The sequence below is a fragment of the Cyprinodon tularosa genome, unplaced genomic scaffold, assembly GCF_016077235.1.
Source record: "Cyprinodon tularosa strain WSP-4 unplaced genomic scaffold, ASM1607723v1 ctg59, whole genome shotgun sequence".
In the NCBI taxonomy this organism is placed as follows: domain Eukaryota; kingdom Metazoa; phylum Chordata; class Actinopteri; order Cyprinodontiformes; family Cyprinodontidae; genus Cyprinodon; species Cyprinodon tularosa.
Window position 1 is genome coordinate 1,580,391 of NW_024039329.1, and position 27,611 is coordinate 1,608,001.

Genomic DNA, 27,611 nt, shown 5'->3' on the forward strand with positions numbered 1-27,611 from the left:
TTAAATTCTCCTTAGCTGTGTGTGCATGAATGGTTGTTTGTCCTGTTTGTCTCTGTGTTGCCCTGCAATAGAACAACGACCTATCCAGGGTGTACCCGTAGACAGCTGGAGATAGCCACCAGCATCCTTAGCGACCCCAGCTGGGATAAAGCATGACAGAAAATGGATGGGTTGATGGATATTTATTAGTTAGAAGCAAAACCTTCTTTCTGTCTCAGCCGAATTTATCTGAAGGACTAAAACAGCGTATGGTGGGTAAACCATCTGAATACCATCTCACACAGTCCATACTGCATTTAAAATAAATCGTTTTGATAGCTACATCATTGTAGTGTAGGAAAACCCTCATTAGTAAAACACTGGCTGATTCCATCAGGAAGGACTTTCCCTCTATTATGCAGATGTTCTAGTAACAGTGTTGTTTGTAGAAATGGGAAGGCCGATATACTTGAGGATAAGAATACTGATGCTGGTCTACAGTAAAGCAGAAAAAACACAATATATTCCCTTTCAAATGAACTATTACATATATAATATGAACATCTGATGGAGGAATCAGTGGATTTCAATGTTTACCTGCATTTCCAGTTATTTCACTGTTGTTGTTCTGCACCCTCATTGGAGGCACCACCACAGTGCGGACTGTCGGCTTGCTGGGCTCAGTCACAGGGGCGACGCACGCCATACGCGGCTCACAGTTCTGGTTGCTGTCGGCGATGGAGCGCCGCTCTGTAAAGGGACTGCTGCTGTGGTCGGAGTTGTGCGAGGCAGGCGAGCTCTCCGCCGTGTCACAACCACACTCCTGCTCGTCATCTGACATGCTGGAACAGGTTGACGAGCCATTCAGATTCTGTTATATCCAAGAATAAATGCCCTGGTCTGGATGAGCATGATCAATGAGTGGGTTACCTGTTGGGCTGTTTGCACGGGGAGTTGTTGGACTGGGCTGAAGTTGAAGAGCTGGTGCTGAGCGTACTGTCTGGACTGCTGAGGGAACAGACCCTCTCCATGCTGACAGTGCTCTGACATGCTTCACAATCTGCGCTGCCCTTACATCTGCGTTTGAAGACAGACGGAAAATTAAAGCAACAACTCATGGAACCAAAAAGTCGAGACTGAGTCCAATGCTCTGTACTTACTCCCCCATTGAGTGTCTCTGTGCATCCCCCTCTTCATCGCTGCTGATACTGATAACGCTAACAGTCGGACTGGCAAGGCCAGAGATCAACATTTCTTGCCGCTGTTCCTGTGAAACTGAGAGCTCCTCACAGTCGGGCTCCACTTTACAGCAGCTCTCCTCCTCATCCTCCTCCACCTGATCTACTCGCCCCTCTCCTACGGAGCGCTCCTCTTCTTGACATCTGGCTCCCTCCTCCTCAATTTCCTCCACATTCTTTGCTGTGTCGGCCATCTTTGGGGACTGGCATGCCACAATTTGGATATTTGTGTTTTGGGAGGTGCTGCTACCCCTGCCAGACAAAGAGAAAACAGGTTGTCACTTTTCCCAAAGGTGCCTCTTTTTACATCTTTTCAGAGATAAAAATAAAAAGAACCCATGAAGCACCTGTTCCCACACGGCTTTGCTCGCTTGTTGGCAGCTGGCTGTGGCCACACCACATGTGCGATACCTATGTTCACCGGCTGGTGGGTGGACATGGTCATTTGGTTGGTTAAGAATGGCTGAGGATGTGCAATCATGGAGCTGAAATGGGGACCATGGGGACGCACTTTCCTGCAAAATAAAAGGATGTACGTCTAAATTCTACCTGTCAAAGGATATGGAGTAACTTAGGGGGGAAATAAGGGAAATAACACAGCTTCAGTTCACTACATCCATTCCTGAAGCAACCCGAAGTAATAAAACATTAATAATTCAGCTATATCCTACATGACAACTGAAAATAAAAGTCTGTAAATCAAAGTAGAAGTAATCCTAAAATAGAAAGGAGTCTCTCACCCCCAGTCACTCAGTCTCTGTGTGCCAGTCACAGAGTCAGATGCCAGTGTGGTTGGTGGTGGGGGCACAGATGTAACCTGCTGCCAAGTGGGCACCAAGATCTGCTGTGCCCGACTCGACCAGGCCTGTCAGCGCAGAGCAGAGAGGACAAATGAATGTACATGTTTGATCAGCTGTACTTCCCCGCAGAACATTCGTGATTAAAAATGCTCTTCTGCAATTGGCTTCAGTAAAGAAATGAAATTGTTCTGTAAAATTCAAACATTATAGAGAATTGGTCCCACAGGAAAAAAGTTCTGTACCTCAATTAACAGTTTCTTGTCGAGCTATTTACATTATTTACATGTAAACGACTGCGATACAAACTGCAGGTGTTTTTTTTTCCATTCAAGTACCTTTTTACATTTTGTCCCATGACAAACAAAAAGTTTAATATATTCTTATGAATCTATGTGATAGACCAACACAAAGTAGCTCACAGCTGGGAATCATATTAAAATACATGCATATTTTTAACTTTTCCAAATAAACGTCTTAGTGTGAAACCTGTACATAGTTACAGCTAGTTGGAGAACATTAATGAAAGCTGCCCCGGGTGATGTAGAGGGCACAGAAAACATGTTCCACAAATGTTTTTTTTTGTTCAGATTGGACCAAATGCTTGAAAGGGGGAAGAACTAGCACTGCCTATAACCCTGAACAATGACATTAAAAGTTGTCTAAGAAAACATCATCCCCACAGTTAAACATGAAGGAAGCAGAAACATGCTTTTGGGATACCTTTCTTTATTTAGCTACTCTGAGCAGATGGGCAAATGAATAGAGATTGATACAGCAAAACTTTGGAGGAAATATATGTGCGAGTCTGAACTAAACCTGGGGTTAAGTTTCACCCTAAAAAGGGATAATGACCTTGGACATACAGCTAAAGCTAAAGGGATCAATGGTTATCTATCATGGTGCTAAAGAACCACTGCTCTGCATGTTCTAGGTATTTGCTTGCTGACACACACCTGACTTAAATTAATCAGCCATCTGCAGCACATGGTGCCTGCTGAGGAGTCTGTCAGGTGTGCTGCAACAGAGAGACATCTAAAACATGCAAGGCAGTAGTAGTTGAGCAGCAGGATTGAGATCCACTGGTTTAGATCAAAGGATATACCAATGTTAGATGAGACCAAAATCCAGTTGAGATAATAAGAAAACATGCAAAGAACAGGCAAATGCCATTCTTAGGATTTGCACAGCTTATAAGAGGATACCTCAAATTATTTAAGGCTCTAACTGCAGCGAATGGTAACTCCACAAAGCTTTGACTCAGAGAAGCTGAACACATGGCACATTTTCCAGATTCAACATTGAAAAACAACTGAAATGAGGCATCACTTCAAAATGTTATAAAGCAATAAAATAATATTCCACATCAGTGTAAGAATCAGGATCCTCCTACCTGTGTGATGACTCCAGGTCTGATCTGTAAGGGCTGGATCGATGGTGCTTGAGTAACCAGAGGTACAGAAGCTTCCATACGGACGGAGTAGCCAGGTGGTTTAGCACTGTTAGAAGGGATACCTGAAGATACAATGCAGAGGATATTTCACCTTAATTTATTTAAATAAAAAAAGAAATTTTTAAAAATTGAAATAAAGATTGACAGTCCATATCCTACCTGGTATTGTCGGGGGACACAGAATGAGAGCCTGCTGAAATGAGTCATTGCATCCAAACTGGGCACCGCCAGTCTGCAGCGGTATCCCAGGGTGCATCACTGACGGTGCGGGTGGAACTAACCCCTAAAGACAGGATAAAATAACATGAATGCTTTTTGTCTGCCAGAAGGTGGCGACAGCTCTATGAACAGGGGTTATTTAACATTTAGGAGGAATGACAGAGAGTTAGCAGGACTTCAAATCCTCACAATAAAGTCCGTTTTGACAAACTCAAATTGAAAAACAAGTGAAACTTTTTTTGAATCATTTTCTCATGAGTTGCTGTCATGTCATGTAAGCCCGTTTTAAACCAAACTGATAAAATGACCACAGCTGACAGTCTTTACATGGGATTGATTTATCCAGACCGGTCATTTTGGGTCAGACTTGTTTGTTGAACCTAGATACTTAACAGTAGAGCTAACAATGCTGAACAGAAACAGGTCAGACCCTTTAAATAGCGGAGCATGTGCTTCTGCCTCTCTGCTAACCCAGCTCCCGTGCCTGGGTATAATCACATTTAAAGGATAACGAGAACTAGGGCTATATTGTTCTGCTACTGCATGTAGCCCAGCCCCCCCACCATACACATGATAGTGAAAACAAAGCAGCCTTTCAAACGGGTTATACTGCATCTGTCACCACCTTCTCCTGTGAACGTCTTCTCAGCAGTATTAGATACAGCTTTAATTGGAAGATATCAAATCTAATGTGTAATGCCTGAGAAAATCTCCTAATTATGTTAATATTTCCATTTATCCAGAGTTATCCTCGGCGTGATGACTACCAGGTAGAGAAACGGAGATGTTTAGTAGTATACAGATTTAAAACAGCTTTTTTTTATGGGGGGGGTGCTCTCTTCTTCTCAGCAACAACACTGATTTCTACTGTTGCCATGACCTCAGAAACATGACGTCATGTTGTTGCCATGACAGCAGTGCTAGGACGCAATAAGACACACAAGTCAGCATACAAAATGGGCAATAAAAACAAGAAATCAGACTATTAGAACAAACCAAAGGAACAGAACACCAGGTGTCAGAATCTGTTATTCCACCATTTTGGTTTCCTGGAATTGTTTTTTTTTTTTTTTATATCTACTGGAAAGAAAAAAATTACCTTCTGAGAACAAAGTCTGTTTAATTATTTGGTTTATTTGTCGATCTGTCTGTGGGGTGATCTAATAAATGTTTTGCATGGGTATTTACACCTCAAATGTCTATGAAGATAATTGAAAGGTGCTTGTAAAATGTAACCAACTTACTTGGGTATGAACGGCTGGGATCTTACTGAAGGGGAGGTTGGCTGAGGCAGCAGTGGTTGTAGTTACAGGTCTGACGAAAGGACCTTTATTTCTGTTGACAGCTTCATATCCAGAGGATCGAGTCCAACAAACGTCCATGATGTGGAAACATGACTTCACACTGCAGACAGGTAAGTGGTGGGTGAAATGATCCTATTGATCAGCAGAGTGTCTTACAATGGAAAAACCATCTAGAAATAAGAACTAATTTCTTAAATTAAGTGTGTTTACCCTTAATTTGAGTAGGCAAATGCTCTTAAAATAAGATTGAAATAAGACAATGTAATTGTTTTTTTTTCCTATTTTACATGTAAATTGTCTTGTTCCATTGGTAAAATGTCTCATTTTCCTCCTCAATTCAAGAAAATAATGCATTTATTTTAAGAAAAAATTACTTAGTTAGATTTAAATTTTTTGCCGTGTCAAATATGAGGCACCACAGACTCACTGGTTGCTGTGGGGGAAGTCAAGCAGGTGTTGCATCGTCACAAATGGGTGAACCAGAGCTTCGGCAGGGGCAATCCTCTCCTCCGCATCGATCAGCAGCATATTTTTCAGCAGGCTCACGAACTCCCGGCGGTCTGCCTTCTCCGCTAACAAGTCACAACCTTCCAGATTCATCATCAAGTTCACCTGCAGTATAAAGGGTGGTCATTAAAAAAAAAAAATAAAAATAAAACGTGGAGATGCATTGCTAAGTATTTTTTCCCGACTTCAGGAAACCACCGATTCTCTATTTATTCTAGTATCTATTATAGAACTGGAAGTCAGAAATCATGCTCCAACTTTGAACAGAATAATTATTTAAGCTTTCAGGCTGCAGTAAGAGTAAAGAGCAGAAGTGACGTCACAGACTGTGTAAAAAGAGTAACTTAACTTTATCAATTTCATAAAACCAAGAAGAAATGAATTCCAAATATTTACTTTTGGAACTACTTTAGCATAAAATGAGGTCAGCGCAGCTCATATTCCAAGGACAGCAGTTTCTGTGTATTCCCAAGAGAAAACAAAAATCCTGTCTTTACTACAAGATCGTTTAAAGGCTGCCAGTAATTCAAAATCCACATTTTAAACATAAAATATAGAAAACTCAAAGGGATACAAAAGATAAGACATCACATATTATTATATTGGATTAGATTATTATTATATTATATAATCCTTTAAGATAAATGGTAGATTATGAGGAATGTTATACAGATCTAGTGTAAGTTCCCTTTTTTAATTGAAGTAAACACACCTGAAGTTAACGCTATAAACTTTAGCCTAGAATATCCCAGGGAAAATAATCCAAATGTTTAGTTCATAGTTTTGCTTTCAAAGCTGTATCATCTATTGTTCTCTTATTTTCTATATTTCTATATATATTTCCATCCAAACAGCTCAACATACATGCGCTATGTCATCCAAACAGCTGAAGATGTACTTCCTGGCTTCCTTTGATTTCATCCCCGTCTCCGCCTCGTGCTCATCTGTTGACTGTGGAACAAGAAAGCATTCAGTGAAGACAAGACAGAAATGTGGTGAAGCACTTCCTGACTATCCTGCTGACAAAGACTGAGCTGCTCATGTCTCTATGAGGATCAACTATATTAACACAAGATTAATAACAAATGTTTTCTTAAATAAATGTATGTTTCACTTGTATTTTGATGCCATCCTTTCTTATTCTGATGGAGCTGAAAGTACCATTTGCCAACAGTAAGGGGAGTAAAAGGAGTTCAGGTTTGACCTGTGATATTCATCTTTATCTGGACACTTTAAGCAAAATTAGGATTATGTGGATTTGACTAGGAAATTATATTTCTCCATGTTTCTGCAGCCTCCTCACCTTCAGTCTCCATGCTGCATAAGGTGAGTCTGACTCTTTGCAAAAGAACCGTGCTGTCTTCGCCCCCGTATTCAGCAAATGTTCGCCTGGCAAACCTTGTGTCTGCGAGATGTAGCGAATCTACAGGACATAGAGAAGACAGGTGTAAAAAAAATATGCAAAAGAAAAAAAAAACATTTCACAAGAAAAGAACCCACAAATTGCCTGGTGTCTATCGTTTTTTTTTTTTTTTTTTTTTGTCAAAGATTCCCTACATCATCTAATCCACAGTGACATCCTTCTTTAAGTCCTTTTGGGTTACTTTAAATGGAGGCCCTTCTACTCTGAAAAACCTTTTCTGCAATAAAAACAAAAACCCATCACTGTGCCACAGCTTGTGCCAATAATAACTAAAAATGTCAGGTAAACTCTGATATCAAGGTTGCAACAGTCTGAGTGCTTCCCAGGGCAACGGCAGATAGCAGTCAGATGCTGTGGTGTAAGAATGTCACAGATTTTTGAGATGAGTGGCGAGAAGCCCGGCTGACGTCAATCACGCCTAAGTGTAGAGAACAACAATCATTAGAGATTCAACACAGCTTTTAAGTAAAGAGACTCACTTAGAGAAGGATGGTTTTGATGGTTTTACATGTTTGAAACCTAAAGCGTGTATCCTAACATAAGGTTTTAAACATATTTCATTAAAATAAAAACTTTTTTCCTTATTAAAAATGTTTTTTTTTACTCTCTTTTACTATTGATTTCATAAAAGAATTATACTAAGATGTGTTTTATTGTGAGTGGAACAGTGGGCTTGCTACAAACTATTGTGTCAACATCCCTTACACGTTCAAGAACTTTAACTGAACATAAAGAAGGTTTTAATACGTCTTTAATGCAGTGCTGATCCTCCTATTTGCAGCTAATGCAGTTTTAACATTTCTGTGAAAACTGTCGAAAAGGTTTAGGAGTAAGTTTGTGGGATCTTATGTCTGTTGTTCCAGGGGAGTATCTATGAGGTGGAAGCTTGATATTGGATGTGAATGTCTGTCTCAGCTCTAAGATACTGGGGCTGCACAATATTAGAAAAACATGTGATAATGTTGATGATAAGTTTATGGCCTAAAATGAATAATCCAGACTTTGTTCATGTTATTGGATAGTCATAAAGAATAGACTATCCAATAACTGGGGGGAAATAATAAATCCTCTAATCATTTTTTTATTATTATGTTGTTTATATCTTTATTTATTCATGTAGGGGATTAAACCATTGAGATGAACCTCCTCATTTTCTAGGGGGTTGAAAAACCATCATTAAGGTATTGTTGAACGTTTTAGATCCATAGGGGTTTACCGCCATACCAAGCTATTCATATGGATCAGGGCAGCCCTAAAATATGCTTTTTGATGGACTGATAGGATAATGGAAATTCCTAAAAATCCCAGGAACAACAACCCTGCAAGGTTTCTGTTTTTTGCAAACTCCCCCACTTATTTTTTTCAATTATTTTCCAGGAGATGTGAAATTAAGCTTAAATATAACTTCCTGTATCAAATATTGATTATTTCTCTTCATTCTGTGCATGTTTTCTCCCACACTGTTTACATTTGATCATTTTCACTGCTAAGCTGCAACTCAGTCACTGTCTTAAAGCTGTATAAAACAAAATTTCATTTTTGATACACTCCGTGTATACAAAATGACAATAGAGTTTGTCTATGTCTAAGTCATTTAAATAAATAAATAAATCCTTTCTATAATGCAGGATATCTTCACAAAGCAATCGAGCAGCTCCAATGGCGACAAAAGAGCGATAGTTGCTTGTGGAGGGAAATTCTTGCAAGACTTTTTCCTCGAAGGCCTTATTTGCTCAGAAAGATCACAGTTCAGTTAGATCCTGATGCTGGGCTTCAATCTTCCAAAACAGCTATCTGTTTGGCCTGGACTGCTGCAAATAAGACAGTGAGTACAGTCTTTACTTTATGACTTCACATATAGCACTGCTGTAATACATGCATTTCAAAGTATTTCCTCAGCACCTTTTATATACCTGCAATCCAACTCATTCATCACATGTGATGTCATGAATACAGTTTCCAAAGAGGATCATTCAATCTTCTATGGCCTTTACACTTCTAGCCCCAGCTAACCTAAATAAGAGTTGTGCCAAAGACTAAAGAAAAGATTAGCTGCCACAACCACATCGCTTGCAGTTTATCTTTTAAAGCTACTAGACAGAATCTCTACACAATCATAGATGTCGTCATGTCGAAGAAACAAGAAGCCTTGTAAAGTATAAGATAGTTTGATTATGGGATGAGGTAAGAGGAGGAGGAGCGATAGCTATAAATACAATATGCTGTGTGAGATGAAACAAGACCCGGGAATGAAAGATAAGAAGAAAGGGGGAAGACGGCAGTGGGAACATGAGTTACAGCCAAATCATCCGCTGACCCTAAGATGACACTTCATACCAGCAGGCAGCTGCTTAGCAAATTAAAAGAGGGAATTCTTCAACGGTTCACAAAAGAACCTGCTGATGGCAGTCATTAACGCAAAAGGTGGGTTGTTGAAATGAGGGCAAGGGAGACTACGATTTCACAGAGGGGCATAATGGCTTGGATTAAATGCATTTTGAATGAACTCCTTATGTCACTGTTTAATATTATTAATTCGATGATGTGTAACATTATATGACAAAAATCAAAGCTGTTCTGGTTTTTTTTACTGAAATCTTTTGGACATTTCTTTCTCAAAAGCCTAGGATCTATCTGAACGTGCATAAAGGTTTGAGTTTATGTAACCATTAAACTCCTCGGTGGCTCAGACTGGCCATTCTGTCTACATTTCCACAACCATTTACTGAAGCCAGCTCTTTAACAGCAGGCAGGTCTGAGCAATGGAGGGCAGGATTAGAACATTTCAACAAAAAAGAAGCTCAACCAAACTAACTCTGGAGCTTTAATACTCTCCCATTTTAGGCTTTGATCTCTGTCTAATAAACTAACACATTCCTTTCTCTCACTTCTATTGCATTTCACAGTCACTACCTTTTACAGTTGTTATGTATTCAATATATATATATTCGTTTTAGCGTACACCACTTTTTTTAAGACAGTCCCGTATTAAACTGAGAAGCCCCCCCCTCCAGATATTTCTAAAGCAGCTTTGGCGACAGACTGACTTGTTCTTACGAAAACAGATTAATCATCTTTAGACTTTTGTCACACTGTGCTCAAGTCGAATCTCTTTTCGAAGATGTTGAGTTATCTCCACTGTTGCAGTTCTATGGAGGCTGAAAATTGATGCCGGGGGCATAAAAATACATCGCTATGAGTGCAGTGGCATAATATAGGATGCTGCTAGGGAGAGAAGAGGATCTAACTGAGACTCTATTGGCAGGTTGTGAGTCTACTGGGCTCTGCAGCAGGGGGGGGGAAGCCGCTCAACATAAGCCCTGATCTGTCTGGTCCAAGGAGGATACCATCAGGGTTCCACTGAGAGGAAAAGGGGGGTTAAAGCTACCAGTAGACATACCATCATTCACAATCACAAGAATGTGCGCTTCTGCTCACTGTGACACCAGCTGACGCCATCCTTTAGGTCGGTACGTCACCAAGAAATATGTTCACATGGGGACATGTTTTCCCTACTGTAGGTCACATTAGCAGAGTATCTTCATCTCTTTATTAATCTATTACTATGTTTGTTTAACAATCATTTATTTAACACAAACATCACAATCTTAGTGTTACTAGAATTCAAAACACACAAACACACTATGACTAGTTTATTTGTGTTTCAAGCTGAATGACTCTGCTCTCAACTCTACTGATAATAATGACCTTTAAAAACTATTTCAATGGTAACATTCTCTTTGGGAAACATAGCAGATGTATTCGAGAACATTATTAGTACTATTTACAGGACTTAAAGACGGAAAAATGGCATAAAAAAGCTGCATTAACACTAAGCCGAGGAGAATAAGGGAATTTTTCTTAGTAGGTAAAGAAAAGAGATAAATAAGTAGAAGAAATGAGAAGATGCACATTGGAAGTGAAGAAGAGGCAGCAGATATAAACGGACCTTTATAAGAAGGAAATTCCGCTGAAAAACATTATAGTGCAGGAGGAAAACAGAATCCAAAGAGACTGAGTCATTAAAAGATGGATTGAAGGAGGGAAGGGAAGCTGCATGAGTCATTTAACAACACAGGCTCTGTGCAGGGAGGACAATAAAACCGGGCATACACTGGGCGATATTTTCAATCGTTGCACGCAGCTCCAGCTCAGATTGCACGACGATACCGCAGGGTTTAATAGTTCACAGCTCAGTATGTGTGTTCTTATACTGTGCGGCCCGACGCTCTGATGCGATCTACTTGCTCACACTGTACGTCCAAAAACCACTTGGGGACTGAGCTCCAAGAGATGGCGCTGGTTAGACTCGTCAATCTGGAAGAAGAAGAAGAGGAACTCCCTTGTTTGCACATGTGCAGTGCTCGAGGTTCTGGTAATTTGGCTCGTAGTTTTGCTTCAACAGCAGGATTTGCTCAAGAACACCGTACGACGGCCGACTGAATTTCAAACATGTTTGTTTTTCTCCCAACCTTACGATTCATGATAGGGAGGTGGTCGTGAGAGGCTGATCGCCCCTCATTACCCCCTGTATACTACAAGACGCAGGACGCACAAGGAGGCTGAAACTCAGGCTTATCGAAAAATTCTCGCACAACTGGAGAATCGTCCCGAAAAGGGCAAAGAATCATACAGTCTGTGCCTGGCTTAACTAAACTCCTGACAATTCTGGTGGCTGATGAAAGGTAAGAGATGAGAAGGAATTTGTTTACCTGGTCGTACTCCAGGGCTCCGGGGTACAGAGGCCAGCCGAGAAAAAGCTCCGCTATCACACATCCTAGGGACCACATGTCTATGGCTTCACAAAACGGCAATCCCAAAATGATCTCTGGTGCCCTGTGGAACAAATAAAACACACAACTTAGCCCAAAGTAGCCCAGAAACAGAATGAAGTTAGATTATGAAATGTCAATCATTGCGTATATACATGTCAAAAACCCCCATGACGACATTTTACTGAATTTCTTAACCCTTCATCTATAGAAATGTGACTGAAGCATAAGTCTACTGTAATTAAAATCTTCACACAAAAGCAGGAATTATATTTAACGATTAAAACACAAAATAATATTTTATTTCTAACAAATTAATTAATTAAGTAACTGTATATGTACAAATTAGGCATTTTCTATTTGCACAAATAACAGCTGTCCAATTAGGCTGTGAGATTCCTGATGACGTCTGCTTTGATGGGATTGTCGTCCATGTGTAACAGAACTAAACGACCCATAAGCCAGTGTTGAGTGTATGACGGAGCCAAGTGGCAGCCTGCTGTGGCAGTAGGCAAGCAGGTCAATCACAGTGGTTTCAAAACAGGCAGGCCTCCCTATCTGTCTAGTCTTACAAAACGGAAACAAAATAAGAATTTTCTTCTAATGTGAAGCCTGCTTTAAAGGAATAGTACACCCAAAACAAGATTAGACTTCATTTTCTACTCACCCCCATGCTGAACAACACTCTGGAGTACTTTTTTGATATCTCAAATGCATCTGGAGATCTGGGAGGCTTCTTGCTGTCTGCTGACATTCAAATAATGGAGGTCCATAGCGCCCGAGGCAGAAAGGTCCATAAAAATCCACAAAAAACGTGTCAATATTCCTCCATACTGCTAGTCCAATGTATTCCAAGTGTCCTGAGTGGGTAGCGTCCATAATTTACTCGAAACAAAGTCATTTAGAATGTTTTTAGAGCCTAAACAGTAGTTTATAGGATTTCCTAAAAGCGGGCGCCTGCGAGTTCACGACTCTACGGAAACCGCGGCAGACCAAACCAGATGAAAGTGCGCATTCAGCGTCTGCTCTGCTGATAACGCAAGCGTAGAAGAAGAAATGTGCTGTTTACCTGTGCAAAGAAAGAAACAACGAAAGAAAAATGTCTGAGGACTTCAGTGTTGAGGAAGAGCATGAGTTCTTTGCCGAGCTGAATGCGCACTTTCATCTGGTTTGGTCTGCCGCGGTTTCCGTAGATTCGTGAACTCGCAGGCGCGCGCTTTTATGAAATCCTATAAACTACTGTTTAGGCTCTAAAAACATTCTAAATGACTTCGTTTCGAGTAAATTATGGACACTACCCACTCAGGACACTTGGAATACATTGGGCGAGCAGTATGGAGGAATATTGACACGTTTTTTGTGGACTTTTATGGACCTTTCTGCCTCTGGCGCCATAGACCTCCATTATTTGAATGTCAGCAGACAGCAAGAAGCCTCCCAGATCTCCAGATGCATTTGAGATATCAAAAAAGTACTCCAGAGTGTTGTTCAGCATGGGGGTGAGTAGAAAATGAAGGCTAATCATGTTTTGGGTGTACTATTCCTTTAAGCGTCAGGGTTATTATTATATTCATTGACAGGAATTACTAATGAAAGAAGGAGACCATTGGTAGCAGTAGGATAATTGTGCTAAGTACAACAAGCCTCACAAAAACCACCACGAAATTAAAATTAAATTTAGATGTAATATTTTCCATATTTCCTGAACCATCTGATGCTAAACTCCATTTATTTCTGGACACCTCAAAGGACATTATTCTCCCTATACCATGTTCACTTCTGGAAGAAGTAAATCATTTATCAATTTATACATGAATGTTTTACGTTTTTCACAAGAAATGGCTGAGTGGACTATTTGATATCTCTTGTTGTGATACATTGCACAAAAAATAACCGTGTTTGGCCCCAGAGCCTGCAGCACAGTCAGCTGCAGCTGTGATATAACCAGCATAATAGTTTACAACAATCAGGCCATTTGACTAGAACTTTTTTATAGCTGTCCTGCAATACTATTTAACCCTGCAGCCAGACAAAATTGAGGATTTACCCAGACCATGGTATAAGATAAATGTCCCTTCTGTTCAGCAGATACACATGACGGAGCCTCAGAAACCAGCTACCAGCATGAAACAATCCAGAGGACAGAAATAATCTAAAATATGATGCAGGAACTTCTGTAACATCCTGTGTTTTCTGTTCCCCAAAAGCTTCGCATACCAACAAAGAAAATCCTGCTTTCATGTTGAACATCTAAAGAGCCTAAAGGGATTCAGGACATACCTCCTCCATGACGTCTCTGGGGCCATATGGGGCTAAAGCACGCAGGGCATGGACAGCAACAGCTAGTCTGAGGCTAAATTGGGTTTTAGATCATTTTATCATCCAACAGAGGCAAATGAGAGCAACAGTTGGCATGCAACAGCCAACCCTTCTTTAGGAAAAGCAATTACTGAGTCATGCCAAGCATTTGAAAGAAAGCATGGTTTAAAAAAAGAAAATAACATGTTTTGAAGACAATCTTGTGATTTCAATTTTTTTTTAATGAGTGTCCAGCTTGAGGTTACAGTGTTTTAATTTTTTACTACATAATAAAACGAACATGCAGTGTTTTTGTGGATACAACAGCCATTTTAAATACACTAAGGATTAAATTCTTTATCACTAATGGACAATTGATCTTGATAGAACTGATCCTAATTCCATTACAGCCTCAGAATAAATTATTTTCCTACTTTGGCAGATTGTACTTTCTTCTTCTGCTGTCACCAAAAAAATACTTTAAATGTCAGTCAACCTTTGAAATTGGGCTTTTAATTTGTTAACTGCTTAACTGTTTTGTAAATGTAATGAGGGCTAAAAAGGGGCCTAGTGTTTATGCTTTGTTAAGACCTGCAGTAAAAACAGGAAGAATAACAACATATAAAAAATATACTAGAGCTAATATTATATTTATTTTATAGGAATACTTGTCTTCTATTAAAACCTTCAGTGAATTTATCTGTTACTCTTTTGTAATTTCACTGCTTAGTATTGAATGGTTATAAAGCGAATGGGTTGATAATAACTTCTGGGAATCTGTTAACATATAGCATTAAAGGAGAGCTGCTGAGCTTTTTTCGAGAAAATATATATTGGAACAACAGATGTTTTGTAATCAGTCCCAAACACTCAATGCTTGCATTTCCATTTAAGGCACTTCCTCAGTGGAAGATCATGTCTGACTGAGAAAAAGAATCCACAAACGCCTTTATTCTATACCCAGCTTAATCTTTCTTTCCTTTCATTTCTTTTCATATCTTTTCCGAGGTTAATGCGTTGAACTAGTGCAACTCTAAAACCAAAATGAAGAAAAAACAACATAAAAAAAAACAGTACATTTGTTGTACAGCCTAAAGAGAAAAGTGGATGTTACCATGGTTGCAAGGCTTCATCCAGATCAACTCGAGTAAGGCCTTGTCACCCTCTTTTTAAAGCAAACCTGTTTTTTTCTACGAATTTGACGTAAAACATCAGGAGCCAATGAATGGCAGAGAAACAGAAGCCTTGTGATGTTTCCACTAAGTGTAAAAAGCAGACAGTAGGCGGATGGGCAAATGTGCCACGTTTTGCTGCGGAGCAAGAAAAAAAGGAGAACACCAGTTTGGCTTCAACAAAGTAAAGAAATCTGTTTTATGAACTAACTTGATTCATGGAAACAACATCTAAAGAAGGAGTAATTCAAACAAACCATCAAAGACTTGATGACTCCTACCATAAACAGGTGGCTTAAATCGAACACAGTCTGTATGTTACAGTCAGGCTAATTCTGACCCTTTAGAGCAGTAAATGATGCATCATATCAGATCTTATGTCTATTACTCCACCGGTTGGCAATGAATAAGCACAAAACATTAGCTTTTAACAATGTTACTTGATCCTCATAATCACAGAAGACCAATTACTGTTCCATCGTGTTGTGTAAAAGATGCTTTTAGCGTCAATTAACTGATTTCAAATATAAAAAAGGATACACTTAAAAATGCTGTAAAAGCCAGCAGTAAACACAGATCAAGGCCATAGTCCTCGTCTTTACTCAGATCTCAAGCGTGACACCAAAACAAAACCAGAACGGACAGAGCCAGCAGTAGCATGCTTAAATTTTTCTAAGCAAAAAAAAAGGTAGATTAAAAAAACTCCCTGGAGATCCATAATCTCTCTTGCTCAGTTAATTTTGCATCAAACTGCTGCTACCCTATGAACAGAATCCCCTTTCGACCGCCCTGTTATAACATGTTAGGCAATAAGTTGCTTGTGAAGCAGAGCAAATGGGACTATACATATGGGCTGACATTGTAAGTAATATTAACGAGTTTGCTCAACTATCCTGATAACCTGTCTGAGTAAGGACAAGTTCTCAGACATGTCTGCAGGCATCAGTCTGCCTTTCTATGGCCATTATTAATGCATCTATATCCACTTAATGCTAATAATTGCTTTGAAATAGCAAGAGGTCGGCTCTCAGGTGAATTATATCGAGCTTGTTGAAAATCTAAGCCAACAAACTTAATCTATACAGATTTCTACTCATTTCCAAACATCTTAGTTAGCATTAGCAGCCATGTTAGAGGGCATTATCATTTTTTTATTCATACCCATTATAACAAAGTCCAGAAATAGCGCTGCAACCCAACTTATTGTGTCCTCAAAGGGAGGCAGAGCGTAAACCGACCACAGAACAGCAAACATGGCCGACCACACCTTCAATCAAAGAAGATCAGTGTCTATAAGGGAAACTGAGAACCACAGAAACTCAGTGGAGTCCAGACAAAAGTAGAGTTCTAAGCTCAGTCGCAAAGAGAAAGAAACAATATGGCTGCTCAATAATGAGACAACAGAGGCTTAAAGCATGCTTCTTCCAGGAACTGTAATTCCACACACTCTCAGGGCATCCTGCATTATTAAGTGGAACCCAAGGCAGCCGTGCAAACGGAGGAAGAGGCACATGCGCTCTGACCTGCCCATACTATAGATAACAGACACAAAACCTGAGTCACGTTTTACAGATTTAAGCAGGCAGAGTATCAACATGCAGCCATGATTTACTTTTCCAGTTATGGTATAAATACTGTTCTTGTGTTTGGATGGTTCATGCAACTAAAACCTGAAGGATTATTTTAAAATTCTATCAGTAAGGGCAAACTAAAGTGGAAAGAAGTGAGAACAGGTTTAATTATTTGCTTTGCTTAAAGCCCGATGGAAATTTATCAGGCAGGGGAACAAAGCTGCGAGTTATCAACTTTGAATTCATGTTATTTCTGATGTTTAGCGAACAAAGACAATCTTTAAAATTTAAATATATAAGCTTTCATGAATTGAACACTTCAAAGTCAAGGAGCTGGCCTTTGTCACAACAAATACACAAACTTTATCTTATAAACAATAAAGCTGTAATGTATAGATAGCAAAAGGTTTGTTATAATACCCGAGTGCTGCTTCCTTTTTTTTTGTCTTTACGACCACATTTAAAGGGTGTGCAGAAAAGATTAGCTTTTACTGTAATAGTATTAGCTACAATTTTGCAAGAAAGAGGACATTAAAGTCTTTATTGAGATCATATTAGTTAATTTTTAACAAAAATAACATCTATCTAGAAGTTCTTATTAGCCATGCAGGTTTAATAATTAAACAACTTCAATCCAATTTCTTTTACAGCCTTAATACACCCTTGTTATTATGTCTTTTGCTGCAGGAGAACAGTCGAATGATAAGCATAAAACTTCAATACTTCCACAACACCAACAGAGACACCAGTAGGTGGAATGGGGAAGTAGGGCAGATGTTTGTCTTGGACATGTGACATCCACTGGGTGCACAAAGCAATAAAAGAGTAATAAAATTTATAACAAGCATGTAAACACACAATCAAAGTCTCAGTCAAGGATTTGTTACATCTCAATTCAAGGTTTTGAACTACATGCCAGAGCATAAAATCAATCAGACAAGCAGAGAGCAGTAAACCGTTCAGAAAAGGATTGTTTTCCATAAAGAACCAAAAACATGAAACCATTCTGTGAAACTATCTCAGACATAATTTGCAAAGAAGAGCCGTGAAAGTTTCAGACTGAATACTTGCACAAATTCCAATTGAAAGCTTTCATATCTAGTTGAATGTGCTTGTGTTGTAGATACAGGTTTGTTATGAAAACAAATCTGAAAGCATGAGGATGTAGAGATTGCTCCACAGATTAGCAGATTAGTGTGGTTATCAGTTGGCATGTGTAAGTATCAAATGAATATGTTTCACTTAGTGAACTGTGGAACTGAAATAACTTTTAAATCACTATTCTGATTTAACAAACATGACTTTTTACACACGCACTGTTGCTTTGCAACAAGGAGGTCCTGTGTTCGAATCGCAGAGGTCCCTTTCTGCATAGAGTTTGCATGTTCTCCCATGTTATCCTGGGTCCTCTCTGGGTACTCCTGCTTCCTCTCACAGCCCAAAACAGATTAAATGGTATCTTTAAATTACCATTAGGTTTATTATGCCTCGCTATCCTTACGCTGACTTACCATTCATTTCCCATTCATTTGTATTGCCTAACCCAGCCCTTTTGCTAACATACCTAACTCTAACCCTTACTTAAACTCAATTGACACCTTAGCACTAAGCCTACCCCCCACCCCAAGAAGAGAACCTCAGCTGAAAGTTCCCACATAGTAACATGTTTCTGGGAAATTTACCTTACACCGTCCCAACAAGGTTACAAATGTGTGTGTTCCTGTTTTAGAGTAAGAGTAAGAAGCAGTTTCAGTTATTATCCTTTTGAGTGAGGGCATTTTTTACAAAGTGAGCACATTTCAGACTATCCTCACCAGCTATTTTGGTCATGGTTTGGTTTAGGGCTAAGGTGCCAATTGGGTTAGGGTTAGGGTGAGGTATGCATGGGTAATGGTAGGTTGTAGCTAAATGGATGGATGGATGGATGGATGGATGGATGGATGGATGGATGGATGGATGGATGGATGGATGGATGGATGGATGGATGGATGGATGGATGGATGGATGGATGGATGGATGGATGGATGGATGGATGGATGGATGGATGGATGGATGGATGGATGGATGGATGGATGGATGGTTTCATTATAGCAGAATGCTGGCACTTCTATAATGATTAATATAAATTTGCCAATTTATCTGGTGCCTTTTTAAGTTAACATGTGGAAATCTGACAAAAAGATAAATTATCAATATTTGGTTTGTAAAAGATATGTAATTTAATTGTTTAATTTAATAAGTACTAGGAATAAATCTGGTTCCTAAACTAGGCTATATTATTTTTAGACTTCTGAGTGGAAAGAGACAAGGTCGTAATAACTACTGTATTTAAATTTCAGTTTAGCCTGAAATAAAAAGAAATATGTCATGCATATTGAATATCTTTATTTTAATTAAAGCTCCTATAAAAATATCCAAAATGTTCCAAACAGAAAAAAATACATAGGCAAAAATGTAAAAATGAAAAAAAGAAAAGAATACAAAGGATTATTAAGTAGAAAATAAAAAAAGTAGTCACAAAAAATATTTTTACAAGAAAAAAAACATAGAAAATATATATATATATATATATATATATATATATATATATATATATATATATATATATATATATATATATATATATATATATATATATGAACAACGTGGCCTTATAAATAAAATATAACAGATGAATCTACTGAGCTGGTTGACCTTGAACGAGTAAGTGGGAGCTCTCTAGTGTTTCAAGCTGTCCATTTTAGACTTTGGACCCTGACATGTTTCACCATCTATAGAAGTTGAAGCACACTGGTCAGCGTGCCATGAACTATTTTAAGTCATGCTCTCCTCTTGGACTCGGCAACGCTTTCCTTCACTGTATGCTGAATACTCTTGCCAATGATGAGAAGCACAAGTTAGACAGTGAGAGTATTTGGTTTTGAGCCATTGTTGCAGCTTCGTACTTACACTGCAATCAATTAAACCAAAGTACTTGTGATCTATATAATACATAATGTACAAAAACACTTTGATGCTTGATTAGAACACTGATATACCAAGTAGGGGTGTAAATTGGCAAGAATTTAGGAATAAGATATAGATCATAATACCTACTGTAATAACATTTATCCCGATACATAAAAAAAATTATATATAGCGATTTTCATAATAATATTTAAAAAACACTGCTGGGCAGTGTACTGCCAACTAGTGGTTTAAAAGTTATATAAAAGTATGAAAATAAAATGGATAGTTGCATATGAATATTCTTTACATTTAAGGTCCATAAAATATGATATTTCACAGAATAATTAAAAAGCATTTTGTGCAACTAAAACATTTATGCAGCAAACAACTAGCAAATGTTCCCCTTGGTCAGAAGGCCAATATCTGAAGAATGAAAGTATTTGCCCGATGAATTATATTCTACTGATCAAAAAAAAAGGGGACTCAGTATTTTAGGCCAATAACCATCATCCGATAGCGTGTATTTTGATTGTCTTTGTTTGAAGTTGACACAAATAAAGTGCTTACGCACATAAAAAGTTTACACTTCCATTTAAAAGTTAAGTAAGACCTTCCCATCCAATGCTCTTTTTTTTTTTTTTTTACTAACGCTGGTACCTCTGTCACCTCTGCTACAGTCAGCTGTAATGGTTCCCACTACAGCTGACTGCTTTATGGAACTTGCTGAGAGAAAGCCACTAGTGTACAGAGCAGCAAAAAAAAAAATAATTGGGTCACCTAGAATATATAATTTCCATTTATTTAATTATTATTTAATTTATTTTATTCTGCTGAACGATTGTATTTACTTCTATGTAAAATCTGTGTAAAAAATAATAAGAATAAGAAAAAGCATTTGAGTCCAATTGTCTTGACTCTCATTGTATTCTTGGAATTCATTTCTTTTATATTTGATTTCTATCATTTCTCAAAAAGTCTTGTTGTCTTAGAGCAGCATAATAGTTCTGGAGCCCAAATTATGACCCACTGTATTTACCGGTAAGTATGCTGTAGTTTTGCTTCAATAAAACTCAAAACAAACAGATGCAAAACAGGTAAATAGTGATTATCTGAAAAGCAGCAACACAGGCCGTAACTGGTTAAAATCAATATTGAAAGAATAATGTTTGATATGCATTTATTTTATCAATTGCAGGAAAGTTTCTAAAGCCATAAAAACAAAAATGCTGTTTTCTACAAACTTGGGAATTGAACTGACTCAATACAATACAGTCTCAATGTTTATAACAATTCACAGGGGTGAAATGTGTGACTTCCATCGGATAGTTATGATCATATCTTTGTGCATATATTAAATAATGTGGACATAATAATAATAACACTCAATTATTTAGTAAAGAGAATCTTTACTACCGGTAACCTACTGTCTGAAAAGCTGTACTAAACGAAATGTCGTTTTGTACACACAGGGTGTATACAAAACGACAATAAAAGTTGTCTAAATCTTAAGTCATAACACTTAAGTCATGCAAACTGCACCCAAACAATATTTAAATGAATTAGTGCAAAAAGCTTGCCGTGTACTGAGTTTTCATTACTCCCTTATAAAATGCTTTGGAACAGTTTACGGATTTAAAATAGTTCAACAAGAACACAAAAACAATGACAAGTTCATCCATCACGACACACTTTACAGTCATTCAGAAGTAGATAGTTTGCAGTAGAAAAACTGCACCAGGCGGGACCTGTGGTTATTTGAACTGTGCCATATTCTACAGCGCCATGTCATGAAATGATAGCAGTTGATTCATCTATAAGCAAAGTAAAGACCACTACTCTGTTAGTGACAGGAACTGGGTTTTTCATGTTGATCATTCTCACGCAGAACAGTCACTTACCTCAATGGGCTTTCTATAAGTGTCATACCTGCTTCTCTGGACTTTTTGGTACAGGTTTTTATTTGGGGTTTTAATTTTTACTTTGATTTTTGGTTATCCTGTGTTGCTGTTAAGATTTTTTATTTTTTTTTTTATTACTTCTTAGTTTACTCTTCCTGGGTTTTTATTTTAGTTATTCTCTTATCAGCTTTCCTGTTATGTAGTTCTCTATATTTATGATTTTCCAATTAAATATTATTAATCAAAATTTCTCCAGTCCCTTCCCTAACCTCTAGTTTCCCCTTTTGGTCATTCTGTGTTTCTAAAGTCATTAGTTTATTTTCCCTTTTTTTTCATATTAGTTATTGCCAGCCCTATTGTATTACCCTGGTTACTCCTTTCCCCTTAGCTCTCTTCTAGTCTCTTCTGTCCATACCTGCTCCCAATTAGCTGATTACCCCATTCATTGTTCCATCTCCCAATATTACCTCCTCCTCCGCAGTTACTCTTTGCTGGATTCTCTTCATTCCTCATGTATTTTTCCCCTGAGCGACTGTTTGTTTTGGTTCCTGAGTTCCCTACCTTTTATTTCTGGATTGATGCTTCTTTTGTAATCTACCTCATCATTCATTCTGCCAGAAACCATTTCTGCCTTTCGTCTATACATCTTTTTTGCTCTACAAACATCTATTTACCGTGAAAATAAGTTGTCAAATATCTAATCCTTTATCAATGTGTTTACTTCCAAATACTTGTGTTAAATTAACTCCAGTTAAATCCATCATGTAGCTACTCTGTATTATATGTCTAACAAATTTAAAGCAAACAAACTTCTAAACACCCCTTCAAGACTTTCCTCCTTAGGTAAACAAAAAGTCCAACATTTCAGGAAAAAGTTCAATAATACTGTTTAAACTTAGAAAGACCATAATTAACCATTATTAACATGTTAATGAAGGTATTGACGTAGGCTGTGTCACTACACTAGGGGAGGTGTGTGAGAAACTGCTGTCGACCAAAGCTTGACAGCACTGATGAACTCCAGCAGCTGTGGTGTTCACTTCCTCTTAACATGTAAAGCCCCTGTCACACCTTGACGATTTAGACCAGCATATGCCTGGCGTACGGAAAATCCGGAAAAAAAGCTGCCGTGCATTGGATAAGCTATGGGTATGTTCTGTATAAGTTATGAGCACGGTGAACCATGCTGAAATACGCTGAAACACGTCGACATACAGCAAGTACTTCGGCAGCGATGCGCCTGAGGGGAGCTTGTGCATCAGTTCAAAGGCATTACGCTCCCATGCGTTACACATAAGTTAGGCTGTGATTGGACATAAGTTCTGGACTCGTTATGAATATGCTATGTATATGCCAAAAAAAATAAAAAATACATAGAAATTTTAGCGTGTACAAGCATTTTAGGAGATTCTGGGACGTCAGGCATACGTTGGCTAAATCGGCAAGGTGTGACAGGGCCCTAACACAGTGTGGCTCAATGAGAGCTTTGTCCGCTCTGTTTGAACAATGAGACAATCATCAGGAAATGCAAATTCAGACAGATATCGACTGCTTTTTTACATCGATTTTCACTGCTAGTGTGAATTACCAGTAACGCATGCTAATTCACTCGCCTAGTGGGGAGGCAATCAAAATAATTCAAATATTATGTAAATGGTTTTTACAATGACTGCTAGCACGTTATGCCACTGACTTCTTCCCAGGCTCGGAAAACAAATTTGAACCACCAACGTATGGAAGCATAAAATGAACCATCTCCACTATCTACAAACTACTGGGGAAAAGCTTTCACGAAGATAGACTAATACCTTACTCTTAAAACACCCCCCTGCACTGTACCTATCCAATAAATCTTTTCCCAAATAGTAAAATCAAGCATTACATTGAGAGCACAGGTACAGAAATGCCACTTTACCATAAAGAAACCGTATTACAAAATTTAATGTGGGATTTACTAGTTAGTATAAAATTACCTTTACCTAACATTTAAAACAGAGCATTCAAAAAGCCTAAAGCCGTGTTTATAGCTACCTTATCTAGTATTTTTTTATACTAAAAATCACAATACAAACAATCTGCTGTTGAATAATTATCAACTTCCCCTTGATATTAGCAAAATGTTCTTTAAAAGCACAATGGGACAGGAGGAGTGAATCACTAAAAAACATCTTTCAGTGTAACAGCTTTTTGAACATCTATCATCCACAGACATGTTTTTCTCCTTTCTAGACTTAATACAATTTGTCATTTAATAATTGAACTTTATTGCTCTAACATTGAAGAAATTTACCTCTGCATTTAACCCATCGCCTTGGGATTCCAAGCTCTATGCTTTACCCCTAAGCTAACACTCCCAACTCCCCATTTACAGATGCATGTCCTGGTCCTCAGGTTCCTAACAGAACCCTTTGGATCAATCAATGGCGTAAGCAATGGCATGCAAGGAGAAATCAAATGGTGACCAGAATCCGATGGTTTTTTAAGATTTATCGACCAGATTAGTAAATAGAGAGTAAGCGCAAAATTTTCCCCCTTTGGCCTGACATGGAGGAGGGTCCTTCCGCAACCACTACATCAATCCAGCGGGTCCCAAACAGAAATCAATTGAAAAACTTCTGCACTAATCAAACACACAGTGACTTGTACTTTTCTAATGCTAGCCAGGCTAATTGCTAATATAACAGTGTCCAATAGCAGGTCTTGATTCTGATCTAATTAGAATTTGGCAACCATCAGTATCAGTTTTATCCTTAATCAATATGTTGCTGTTGTTGTTTTGTAATCGCGTCCTAATTTCAACATAGAACACCTGAAAGATTTCAGATTACCTGTCAAGAATAATTAGTGTTTTCACACAAAAAAAACGGGACGTTGATAATCAGTTAGCAGTAAAGGCACCATTTTAGTCTATAGTAGGTGTCTTTGAAATATCCAGGATGTTCTACAGTGTATTGAAGACAGACTCTACAGAAGCCTCCAGTTCTATATTTCGGAACAGGTCACTGAATGTTCCTTCAGTGGTTACTCTTGATGGTCGTGAAATACAGATAGTTTCAACTTATAAGTATCTTGGTATTGTCATTGATGACAACCTATCATTTAAGCCTCATGTTCACTGCCTAGTGAGAAAGTTGAGACTAAAATTGGGTTTTTACTTTCGAAATAAGCTGTGCTTTTCTTTTAATGTAAAAAAAACGGTTGGTGGCATCCACTTTTTTAACTGTGCTGGACTATGGTGATATATTATATATGCATTCATCTGCTCAATGCCTGCAGATGATAGACGCAGCCTATCACGCATCATTGAGATTTATTACTAATTGTAAAGCTCGCACCCATCACTGTGAGCTGTATTCTCGTGTAGGGTGGTCTGCCTTGGCTACACGGAGGCTTTGTCATTGGTATATATTTATATATAAGGCTATTCTTGGTGCGCTTCCATCTTATTTATGTTCACTTCTTATGAAAAAAAAGTACTGGTCATTACTCTCTCCGTTCTCAGGCTGTTGTCTTGTTTTCTGTCCCACGTGTCAGTACTGAGCTGGGTAAAAAGGCCTTTGCTTACTCTGCTCCCTTTACATGGAATTTGCTGCAAAATAACATGAAACTTAGTAAATTGGTTCCTTTGAATACTTTTAAGTTGAGAATTAGATATTTTGAGTTAGACTCCCTCACATGTCAATGTTTTAATTGAAATTTTATTGTAAGTGCATATTTGGCTTTTATGTGTGTGTCTTTTATACATATGTAATGATGTGATGTAATTTTTATGCCTATCTTGGCCAGGTCTCCCTTGCAAAAGAGATTTTTAATCTCAATGGGTATTACCTGGTTAAATAAAGGATAAATAAAAAATAAAATAATATGTATTTATTTTACCATCTGAGTTAGAAACCGTTATCCCTGTAAGGCAAGGCAATTTTATTTGTATAGCACATTTCAGTAGTAAGACTATTAAATTCAAGACATCAATGAAAGTGTAAAATGGAAGAAAAGTCAAATGAAATACTCACCTATAGTACCGAGACTGAAGGTACGTCGAACACACTGCTTTGGACACGTGACTGGCGGAGCCGAAATCGATTACCTTCACCCTGTAGGGCTGCCTTACTGGGTCCACCAGCATTATGTTCTCTGGCTTTAAGTCTGCATGAATCAGACCCATGCTCTTCAGCTTTTTCAGAGCAGTTGCAACCTGCTCTAACACCGGTCTGATCACCTTCAACGGTAGCGGGCTGAATTTATTCTGCTTCAGGAAATCGTACAGATTCTGCTCTAGCATCTCAAATACGAGGCAAGTGTGGCTGCGGTGCTGGAAGCATTCAAAGGCCCGCACCAGGTTGTGCTCATCGGCGTTCTCCCCACTCAGGCGAGCGAGGATCCCAACTTCGATCTGACCCTGCCGAGCGTATGAAGGGTGGTTCTTCAGGATCTTTACAGCCACAACCTCCCCTGTTCCCCGCTTCCAGCACTTCACTACCTGGCCGAACGTGCCACGTCCCAAGAAATCGAGCACTTCATAAGTATTCTTCATGGAACACAGGACTTCGTGATGTACGACCTGATAGTCCCCATCCCCTCCTCCTGTCCCTCCAGTTGCACATAACCCCCCATGCCCTACACCCTGTTTGGAGGGGCCTCCCCCAGCCCCGACAACCGCCGGTGCTGTAACGGCTGCATTCCCCACATTCGTCGTTTGCAACATGGCAGGCAACATTGACAGTTCCTCCACAATCTGCATGGTGCTCCCTCGGTTATCCAAGTCCTCACTTTTACGTTTCAGCCCACATCGCTGAGAGCTGTCAGCTGAGTTCAAACCTTCACAGTTCTCCTCTCTATCACCCTGCTCTCCTCCTTCCTCAACTCCCCCACTGCAGCCCTCTCCCCTTCCCCCTCCTCCTGCTCCTGTTGCTCCACCGCTGCTCCCACTTTCTTTGACCTCCTGATGCTGCTGCTCCTTGCCCTGTGAGTGGACGACCCTCGCCTCGCGCTGCTGCTGCTGGGCCGCAAGTGGGCCTGGTCCCCCTCTTCTTTTACCAGGCTGTTGTCTTTGTACGCCACGAACCACAACCGTCTGAACCGGGTACTGCGGCCCTCCACGTGCTCTCAGGCCCACTGCCAAGTCTCGATTCACAAACGAGTGGGCTTGTTTGGTCGGGTGCACAATGCCAAGGGTTCTGCTGTTCAGAAAAGTCCTCTCATGGTACACACAGCTGCTGGGCTCAACTTTGAGTTTCTTCACGCTGCTAAAGGCACTTGTCTGGGTTTGATAAATGTGTGGTGGGTAGACCAAGACTTGTGAGGCCATACCTGCAAACAAAGCACAAGGGGACGGGTTTTAGTGTCCAGGACATCATAAAATACAACCCAAAAAGCAAATAAGAGAAGGACATGGAGAGTGGTAAACAATGTCAGAATCAGGGTACTGTTTACCAGATTTAAAGTTCTCTGAGCTTTGCTCAAGTTTAATTATTAGTTTAAATTAAGACTTCAACACCTATATAATGCGTCAGCCTGACTGTTTAAAGCAGGGATGTCAAACTGGTTCCAGAAAGGGCCGTGTGGCTGCAGGTTTTCTTTCCTACCAAGCAATAGCACACCAGACTCCAGCCATCTCAGTAAGTGAGTCCAATCTGAACATGATGACTTGATGAGGTGAATGGAGTCTGGTGTGCTAGGTTTGGTTGGAAAGAAAACCTTCAGCCACACAGCCCTTTTTGGAATCAGTTTGACACCCCTGGTTTAAAGCCTAAACATAGTTTCTTTTTCATTTTTTTATATTTTGAAATCACTTTTTATTCAAATTTAACAGAAGATGCGTTGACAATGTTCTGTAAATGGTGTTTAGATTTTAAAGCACATTTGTTTTTAATACAAACAGTTAATATTAGGGCTAAAACAATAAGATTAATTGTTATTAATTGATAATAGCAATAATTGATTAATCGTTAACAGAAGTATAGAGACTGTGCAACCCATTGAGAGCAGTACTTATACCAAAATTTAAAAAAAAATATTAACATTTTGCATT

General features: G+C 38.9%; 1 protein-coding gene across 2 annotated transcripts in view; it reads right to left on the reverse strand.

Annotated features, from left to right (window-relative positions):
* Nucleotides 1-27,611, reverse strand: part of hipk3b (homeodomain interacting protein kinase 3b) — a 46,408-nt gene that overhangs the window by 8,441 nt on the left and 10,356 nt on the right. For both annotated transcript variants that reach the window (XM_038306732.1, XM_038306733.1), the window contains exons 2-14: nt 25,594-26,890; nt 11,633-11,756; nt 6,801-6,920; nt 6,362-6,448; nt 5,418-5,602; nt 4,931-5,090; nt 3,627-3,750; nt 3,408-3,529; nt 1,958-2,082; nt 1,565-1,732; nt 1,140-1,469; nt 910-1,056; nt 577-821 (exon numbers count right to left, since the gene is read on the reverse strand). In XM_038306732.1, coding sequence (XP_038162660.1) covers nt 577-821; nt 910-1,056; nt 1,140-1,469; nt 1,565-1,732; nt 1,958-2,082; nt 3,408-3,529; nt 3,627-3,750; nt 4,931-5,090; nt 5,418-5,602; nt 6,362-6,448; nt 6,801-6,920; nt 11,633-11,756; nt 25,594-26,890 — 3,234 coding nt within the window. The remainder of the gene's footprint in view (nt 1-576; nt 822-909; nt 1,057-1,139; nt 1,470-1,564; nt 1,733-1,957; nt 2,083-3,407; nt 3,530-3,626; nt 3,751-4,930; nt 5,091-5,417; nt 5,603-6,361; nt 6,449-6,800; nt 6,921-11,632; nt 11,757-25,593; nt 26,891-27,611) is intronic.